The sequence below is a fragment of the Rhinoderma darwinii genome, chromosome 1 (assembly GCF_050947455.1).
Source record: "Rhinoderma darwinii isolate aRhiDar2 chromosome 1, aRhiDar2.hap1, whole genome shotgun sequence".
Classification (NCBI taxonomy): Eukaryota; Metazoa; Chordata; class Amphibia; order Anura; family Rhinodermatidae; genus Rhinoderma; species Rhinoderma darwinii.
Window position 1 is genome coordinate 207,861,328 of NC_134687.1, and position 9,636 is coordinate 207,870,963.

The window sequence follows — 9,636 nt, forward strand, 5'->3', positions numbered from 1 at the left end:
AGGCTCCTCTCACCTCATGGATGATGTGGCCCTGACTTCAGCAACTGTAATGTGTTGTATACTAGAAGGCAATGTATGCTATGTGTTACAGTGGTGCTATATCTATTAGATACTTAAATTATTTTTTTTAAAACCTTTTACGAGATACCAGCAAAACTGAGCTACAGAGTGTAGATGATATTATTATAAAAAAAAACGAATACTTACAATCTAATATATCATTCACTTTAGGATTATTGGTTGTCGCTGCTATTTAAGAAACTGGTTGGTTCCATTGTTTTGAATGCCAGTTTTAAGAGTTCCAAGAATGTAAATGTGGAAAAAATGCGGGTTTATCTACATTGCACGAATATTAACAAGTAAGTATAAAACCGTATTTTACATATTATTTCAAGAGAATCTTTCTCGTTAGACTAGCTGGATGCCAGATGGGTTTATTTAAATATAGAGTAAATATTTTAGTTACCAAAATATTTTTTCCCAGGATAGACCGGCTTTTGCTATGCTAAATACACTATCTGGAAAATGTATCTGGACACCTGGGCATCACACCTATATATTAGGTTGTTGGACATCCCATTCCAAAACCATGGGCGTTAATATGAAGATAGGAAAATACAGGGGTTTTTTTGCATTCTTATTGAACTTAACTAATATAAAGCAATCCTCAAAATGGAATTATCCAATGTATAGCAATAACAAATACCTATAATCTATCTGAAATTTTACACAACTATATCAAGAGCCAGTTCAACTATCCATTTAATTTTTAAACTTGTTAAGTTTCCCTTGGGATGGGTGACAAAAATTGGTGACATGGATTATGTTTAGTGAGTAATAGGCTCTGTTCACATCTGCATTATGGCTACCATTTATAATGGAAGCCAAGATGTAGGGACGGGTCCCTATTACGACAGATATCACCAGTGCCTAACGAACTCCATTGACTTATAATGTTGATTGTCAATGTTGTGTCGTGGCGTCATTCGTTTTCACGGAATTTGCTCTGGAGCCTCCAAGGCAAATGTCAACATAGTCTTAGCAGAAAGGCACATACTAATTAAATAAAAGACGTATCTAACATCTATTTTCCGATAATGTATATTTGTTAAAGGGGTTGTCCACTTTAATTTAATAACTTATTTATAGAATAGGAAACCATACAGATTTCGAATAGATACATATTTAAAATTCGGATCACACACCTTTCTTATACCGGTGTAGTTGCCTTTGTCTAAAAAATTAACCCCTTCCCGACATTTGTCGTATGGGTACGCCATGGAAAGCCATGACTTCCCGCAAATTGCCGTATCCCTACGCCAAATGTTTGGCACCGGCTCAGAAGCTGAGCCAGTGCCATCATCGCCGGATCTCAGCGGTATCTTACAGCTGACATCCAGCTGTAATGGCGGGGACCGAAATTAGCTTCGATCCCCGCCATTAACCCCTTAAGTGCAGCGCTCAAACGTGATCGATGCACTTAAGGTGTTTGCAGCTCATCGGAAACCGGTGGCTGCAATGGCAACCGGATGCCTAATACTGGCCTCGCGGTCTGCCTAGCACAGAAGCCGGTCAGGACCCGCCCGACGGCGGAGCCTGATCGGCTTCCGTAGCCGCCGGCAAGATGGCGCCGACTCAGGAGCTGATCCGGCGTTATCAGCGGTGGAAGTCAGCTGTATGTTACAGCTGATATCCACCTGTAACGGCAGGAACCGGAGCTAGCTCCGATCCCTGCCATTAACCCCTTCGAAAGCGATCGCTGCATCTTAGCAGTTGCAAGCAGATCGCCAGCCCTGACAGGCAATCAGGACTGGCGACTGCTGCTATGGCAACAGGAGATACAATGGCCTCCTGCTCTGCCATTATGGAAGCCGACCAGGCCCCGCAGGGAGGCGAAGCCTAATCGGCTTGCTGTCAGTGAATAACTGACAGATCTAAAACATTGCACTACGTAAGTAGTGCAATATATTAGAAAAAAAATATGAGACAGTTGAACCTTCAAGTCCCCTAGTGGGACTTCAGAAAAAGTGTAAAAAAAAGTCTAAAACAGTGTAAAAAAAAAAAAAGCGAAAAAAAAAAAAGTTTGAAAACAATAAAAGTTTCAAGTAATAAAATAAAACACAATCGCCCTTTTTCTCTTATCCAATCCTTTTCTTATTGAAAATTAAATTAATAAACCACACATATTTGGTATCGCCGCGACCGTAACGACCTGAGGTATCAAAATATTTTATTATTTATTGCGGTGAACAGCGTAAAAAACTATACCAGAGTTTCTGTTTTTTGGTCACTTTGCCCTACAAATATTGGCATAAAAAGTGATCAAAAAGTCGCACGTATCCAAAAATGGTACCTATAAAAACTATAGCTCGTCTCGCAAAAAACAAGCCCTCATACAGCTCCGTCGACTAAAAAAGTTAGGGTTCTCACAACTTGGCGACAGAAAAAATACATTATTTTTACAAAAGTAATTTTATTGTGCAAAAAGTTGTAAAACATAAAAAAGTTCTATAAATTAGGTATCGCCGGAATCTTACTCACCCGCAGATTAAAGTTAACATGTAATTTATAACGCATGGTGAACGCTGTATAAAAAAAACTAAAAAAACTATGCCAGAATTGCGTTTTTTTTGTTTACCTGGCCTCCCAAAAAATAGGATAAAAAGTGATCAAAAAGTCGCATGTACCCCAAAATGGTACCAATAATTACAGCTCGTCCTGCAAAAAAAACAGCCCTCATACCACTATGTCTATGAAAAAATAAAATTAGTTATGGCTCCAATAAGAAATAAAAAATATGCAGTTGTGCCGGCCCGAGGGGAACATTTCTTCTGTTTCAAGAGGCGATTTATCAAGGACCTAAAATTAGGGAACCAGGAAGTGGAGGTCCCAAACATATCTGCTGGAAGCGAGGGTGCCCGTATTATACCAGGACAACACTTTACCAGCAAAATTCCCCAAACTGCAAAGGTGCGGAGTGTGGACTAAAAGGGGCATAAGAAAGGACGCCATATATCAGTGCGACACCGGCCTGTGCAGAAAGGATTGTGTCACAGCGTAACACACATCTATGGATTATTTTATTGTTTTTTTACCCCATTATTATACCACCTGACTATGCCCCTGATGTACTCTGCCAGCTAAAAAATTCGCTAAACCTACATTTTCTTCGATTTTAATTTTCACTGCCTACTTCCAATAATTTCTGTAAAAAACCTGTGTGGTCAAAATGCTCACTATACCCCTAGATAAATTCCTTGAGGTGTGTAGTTTCCCAAATGGGGTCACTTTTGGGGGATTTCCACTGTTTTGGCACTGCAAGAGCCCTTCAAACCTGACATGATGCCTAAAATATATTGTAATAAAAATAAGGCCCCAAAATCCTCTAGGTACTCCTTTGCTTCGGAGGCCGGTGCTTCAGTCCATTATAACACTAGGGCCACATGTGGGATATTTCCTAAAGCTGCAGAACCTGGGAAATAAATATTGAGTTGCATTTCTCTGGTAAAACTTTCTGTGTTCTAAAGAAAATTGAATTAAAAATTAATTTCTGCAAAAAAAATATGAAATTTGTAAATTTCACCTCTACTTTGCCTTAATTCCTGTGAAAAGTCTAAAGGGTTAAGATATTTTCTAAATGCTGTTTTGAGTACTTTGATGGGTGAAGTTTTTAAAATGGGCTTGACTTATTGGGACTTTATATAAGGCCCTCAAAACCACTTCACAACTGAACTGGCCCCTGTAAAAATAGCCTTTTGAAATTTTCTTGAAAATGTGAGAAATTGCTGCTAAAGTTCTAAGCCTTGTAACATCCTAGAAAAATAAAAGGATGCCAATCTAATGTAGACATGTGGGGGATGTTAGTTAGCAACATTTTTGTGTGGTATAACTGCCTGTCTTACAAGCAGATACATTTAAGTTGCGAAAAATGCTAATTTTTAAAAATTTTTGCTAATTTTTTGTGTTTTTCACAATTAAATACTGAACATATCGAGCAAATTTTGCCAGTAACAAAGTCTAATATGTCACGAGAAAACAATCTCAGAATCGCTTGGATAGGCAAAAGCATTCCAGAGTTATTACCACATAAAGTGAAACATGTCAGATTTGAAAAATTAGGCTCTGTCAGGAAGGTCAAAAGTGGCTAAAGAGGGAAGGGGTTAAATTAAATTGTATAGCCCACAGATTAGTCCATAGAAATGCATCTCTAGAATAATTGAATGGACTAAAGATGGCGGCAGTCATGTGACCCACATCATGTGACCTCTGGCATTCAGGTAACACCGTCCAGGTATATAACCGGTAAATAATAGGTTATTGAGGAGCAGAAATGATAAAGTATTCCTACCTACAGCAACATCTCATGTCTGTCAGTGTCTTACATTCTTCTCACTGTGTGTGTGTGTGTGTGTGTGTGTGTGTGTGTGTGTGTGTGTGTGTTTTTTTTTTTATATTTAACTTTATTAACAACATGACAACATCCCCTAGAGACAACCTACAGCCATTTTATAAATCCTCCAGAGACCGTAAATACAGGCACAGTGAAGTAGTTGTTCATCATTATTTCACCATATGGCCAGGATCACACACAGTTTTGATGCAGTTTTTGGATCGGTTTATTTTAATCTAAAGTAAGTGGATACATAAGGAAGGAAAGGTATAAAGAAAAGACTGACACATCTTCTTTCATTTGTGTCCACTACTGTGTTTGACTAAAAAAACTGAGCGGAAAACTGCATCAAAACTGTGTGTGATCCTGGCCTTAGACTTATTCACTTCGCTCTGACACATGTACAGTATGTTGTGTAACACTGTTGCAAACTGAATGTTAGGTGTCCCATAAATGATGATATGTTTAGTCCTATGCAGTTAGTTTGTGGATTCATTACACAAGACTAATCCGTGGGCTATACCATTCTACTGTGACAGGGGCCTCATGCATTATATGACATGTATGTGAGCAGAATTTCTAATACATGTATATTAGAAAACTGTATAATTTCCTATTCTACAAATAGATAAAAATAAAAACTAAAATCTGGACAACCCCTTTAAAACTAATCTTTAGCTGTATTTCTGTTGCATGTTGTATTGTACTCAAGCTTATGTTTTTTGTCAACGATCTCTCTCGATCAGCCCTAAATACAAAGTGGGAGATGTTACACTGTTTGCCATGAACTTGCTCAACCACACTCAGGAAATGCAGTTGCCAATCTTCCTGTCTGGAAAGTTTGTGGATGAATATCTTCTTTTGCCCGGAAAAGCAGGACTACTTTCTACGTAAGTTTAATGACAAACATGAGTCCCACATGTACAATAGATTATCGGCTAACTCACGGTGTTCCCTACAGTTCCAGTTGTAACAGCCCTATAATGTTATTTCTAGTTCACGTACTGACTAATATTTAGGGGAAATGTGGTCTTGAAGAGAATCCATTGTTTATAAGGGCCTATACACATGGATCCATAATATAGTGTTTATAAACTGCTATGTTCTTATACGGAATCCGTGAGAAACCGAATTGTGGCATGTTCCATAGCCTGTTGTATTATACAGGTATTCTCTCCTGCATTGCTTCTAGGGTAGAATGCGGTGCCTCCTTGAGGCACCATGCAGTAGCACAGGGAATGTCTATGGGCCTGTAATTCAGTGAATGTAATGGATCTGTGTGTGCGGTTATACAGGGTCTGTACACAGCTTTGCCTAGCATTTAATCTTGTAGTCAGTAGGGAGCGCTATTATTTTTATTGTACAATGGTGGTGGACCCCCTTGCCTACTACTGCACATGTTGCCCATAGTAGTAAATCGGTGTAAACTAGGGCACCCATTTATGTAATAAAAATGCCATATAGTGCCATTCCTTAATTTTCTTATTCTTAATTTTCTAATGATCTACTGTGAAATGATACCATTTAATTACTAAAGCCAGTATTTCTCCTCTTTATCTAGAATCGTTTTGCTGAACGGCCAAGTTTTAAAGATGGTGGATGAAAAGACATTGCCGGCTTTAAATGGGAAGCAATTGGATCCAGGCTCTCCTCTTATTCTACCATCTATGAGTTTTGGATTTTTTGTTGTAAAAAGTGCTAAGGCCAGCGCTTGTCTATGACTTCTGAATAAAATGGCTGGTTTCTCTAAGAAGATCTATAGCTATTATTATGAGATTAAGAAATTCCTTTTTTTTTAATCTTCTCAGGTAAACATTTTTGCTGCTAGAATTGATATTCAAAATTAACATCGAATTTGTTTTTGCAATACAATGAGATATCCGTACTATTACAGTTAATTTTGACTAAGCCATTATCATTCATTCTCTTGTAAACTAGTGTAGATACAGAGGGGTGCAGAGCTAGCATTCACACGTCAACCCTGGTGCATGAGGGGGCCTAAAAGCTCCTCTACCACATATGAAGACACCAGTATTATAAATGGTAGGTGGGAGGTCCTGTTACCAATTTTGTATTGGGGCCCAGGAGCTTCAAGTTACATCTTCACACTGTTTCTAATGTTACAGAAATTTGAGGCATCAACTGCAGAAGCTTTGGATTCCAATCCAGTTATGTAATTTGTGTGTAAATGTAATACCTTCATGAAGATTTACAAAGACTATGCACAAATTGCATCAAACAAAGCCGAGTATGTGGCGTGTGACAAAATGTATTATGTGTGTTAAACTTAACTTATTTGAAATGTATCTAGAAAAACGGGCGATGTTAAGAGGAGGCTGCAAAATAATCCAGCCATGAGGAGTCCTATAGAAGAGAAAGATTCCTAACATGTCTAACATGTTTTATTATACTGGTTTTGATGGATTTGGCACAATTTGCTGGTAAACTGTTACAACAAATAAAAAATCTTAAAACAATATTGATGAATCTCCCTAATGTGTTTTTTTTTTTTTTTTTTTTCAAGTAGCATAGCGATGTAAATATATGAGGGTCAATACACACAAAACACGCAGCATGAAACCGCCACGATTTACGCATAAAAATGTAAACACTTCACCAAAAAACGGACCTACAGGTGAATTTTTTTTCCTGCACATTTTGAGGTTTCCTGCGGTTTTGCTGCGTATTTTCTGCAGCAAAATATGCAACGTGTGCATGTAGCTTAAAAGGGAAAATGTTTAATACACCAATTTACAGGTTCCAGAAATTCCACATATGTTTATTTCAATGGCTGTAATGGTGACATATTGCATTAAAATATTTTTCTTAATGTGTGGAGGGATGTTTATGAATTTTTCTTTTACCCTTCTATATTCTCTTTAAACACAAGTTTTAGTTGCTATACCACTACTGCATCAGAAAAATAAGGGTTTTTTTTCAATAAGCTACACACAAGCAGACTTTGCCAGTTCCTGCATCAGTCTCTGTATACATTCATACATTAATCACATAGCAGTACAATACAATGCTAAAAAATAATTGCAAAAATAATTAATGACCCTCGGGCCAATGCCACACCCCTTGTTTGCCAAAACTGCAGTTGCCCTGGAGAGGAAGTGGCAAAGAAGATTGGACCAACAAGTGCTGGGCTCCATTTCTCAAAGTGCCCCATGACCTGCCTCCATGGTATGTACACCCTTGGGTAGGTAAAGGTAGAGATCGAGAGAGAGGAAGAGACAAGATTAGGAGAGATAGACCGGTCAATCAAATGAATGAAAGAAAAAGAGAAAGGGAAAAAACAAAACAAGAAATAAGGATCGAGAAAAAGCGAGTTAGAAACTTAGAGAGTCAAATGATGACCGAGAGAGAGAGGAAAAAAGGAGTAATAAAAAAATTTGAGATTGAAATTAAAGGGGTCTTTCAGCTTCCGGACCCGCACAGATCCGCTGGTCCGGTGCCTTCGAGAACCGGAAGTACAAGCCGGAAGCAGTTTGCTCCGGCCACAGAATAGCGGCTGAGCTGCAGTACTGCAGCTCATCTCCTATTCAACTGAATAGGAACAGACCTGCAGTTCTGCAGCATGGCCGCTATGCTATGTAAGGAGCCAACTGCTTCCGGCTCCGTACATAGCATTATGTACCATAGCATCCGGTGCCCACAGGCCACCATAACGGGTTATCGGTGCAGGGTCCGGGTGTCGGACCCGCACCGATGACCTACTGATGACCTTTTCGGTGGATAGGTCATCAGTTGTCAGAAGGTGGACAACCTCATTAAGTAATAAAGCGACAAAAGGAAAATAAGGCCCTGTTCACACTGTTTTTTGGATTCTGGAATTTTGAGGCAGATTTTGATCTGCCTGCACGCCGTTTCCCGCATTTTTCACTGCGTTTTTCGCCAACGGCCATTAAGCGCCTTGGGCAAAAACGTAGTGAAAAACTCTTTCTCTGCCTCCCATTGATGTCAATGGGAGGACAGAGACGTAAACGCCCGTATATAGGGCATGTCGCTTTTTCCCGCGAGCCGGTTTTACCGCTCGTGGGAAAAAACGCCTCCGCCTCCCATTAAAATCAATGGGAGGCGGTTTCAACTGTTTGGCGCGTTTTCCGCGTCAAAAACGTGTAAAAAAAAAAAACTGTGAACAGGGCCTAAGAGGAGAGTAGTATAAAGACAGAGACAAGGAAACAATCACAGAGGCATAGTAAAAGAGAAACAAAGAGGGGAACGTAAAATGGCAGAGAGCAAGAGAAACAGAGGTATAGAAAACAAAGCGGAAAGCGATAGCGGATACAGCAAAAAAAGAAAATAGACAGATTGAGAGAGAAAGAAATGGAGTGACATAGGGATAGATAAACAGAGAGAAAGAGACCGATGAAGATACCGTAAGTAGAGAATGATAGAAAGACATAAATTGAAATCGAGGATAACCAAGAGAATGAGACAGACCGGGACAGAGAATGTGGCAGAGAGAGACCTTTAAAAGAAAAGAAAAAGACAAATTAATACAGAGACTGAAGAAAAACCTAGTTCATAGAAATAGAGATTGGGTACTTCTCTGAAGTTCTCAATTGTCATTAACAGCAAAACCTGAAATGTTCTGAATCTTGAGAATTGGCATCTTTCGTGCTTAACCTCCAAAGTGGCAAAACGGTTTTAGCTCATCTCTTCATATAAAGTTTTATAATATCTAAATGGATTGTCCAATCAGAACAGCCCCTTCGCATGTTGCAGTAACTCCAAAGGGAAGCTGCTGGCATGTTTACAATAAATCTATCAGGGAAAGATCTGTCCGCAGGGGTGAACCTAGCCCCTTTGCTGCCTGAGGCGAACTATAGAAAGGCCCCCCCCCCAAATCTATCCAAGCAACCCAAGCAAACGTTCTGACTTTCTGCTGAGTTCATCGGCCCAGCGCGGATGGCCTGATGCAGTGACATAATCGCGCTAGGCCGCTGACGTCAATAGCGTGTTCTTGGACTGTTGCAGACCGCAGACCTACGAGAGAAAACAGTGGGGCAGGGGGTCAACAGCTTGAAAATTTTAGTCGGGAGTCAAGCACACAGCACTTGCCTGAGTAGCGGCCCATTTTGGGGGCACTGTGCAATTGCTGAGTTTGCTCTCCCTAACACCACCCCTATAGAACTGCTACATGTCAATGGAAAAATGTTCCACCAGAAGAAAAAATGTTTCCCAATGGTGGAGTCTTAAAAGAAAACGTCTCCTGGGCCTGGGACCTGGTACTCCACCAT

General features: G+C 39.6%; 1 protein-coding gene across 1 annotated transcript in view; it reads left to right on the plus strand.

Moving 5' to 3' along the window:
- Positions 1-6,867, plus strand: part of HPSE (heparanase) — a 77,439-nt gene extending 70,572 nt beyond the window's left edge. Inside the window, exons 10-12 of the mRNA XM_075849818.1 lie at positions 232-359; positions 5,137-5,280; positions 5,952-6,867. Coding sequence (XP_075705933.1) covers positions 232-359; positions 5,137-5,280; positions 5,952-6,111 — 432 coding nt within the window. The 3' untranslated portion in view covers positions 6,112-6,867. The remainder of the gene's footprint in view (positions 1-231; positions 360-5,136; positions 5,281-5,951) is intronic.
- The last annotated feature ends 2,769 nt before the right edge of the window (positions 6,868-9,636 follow it).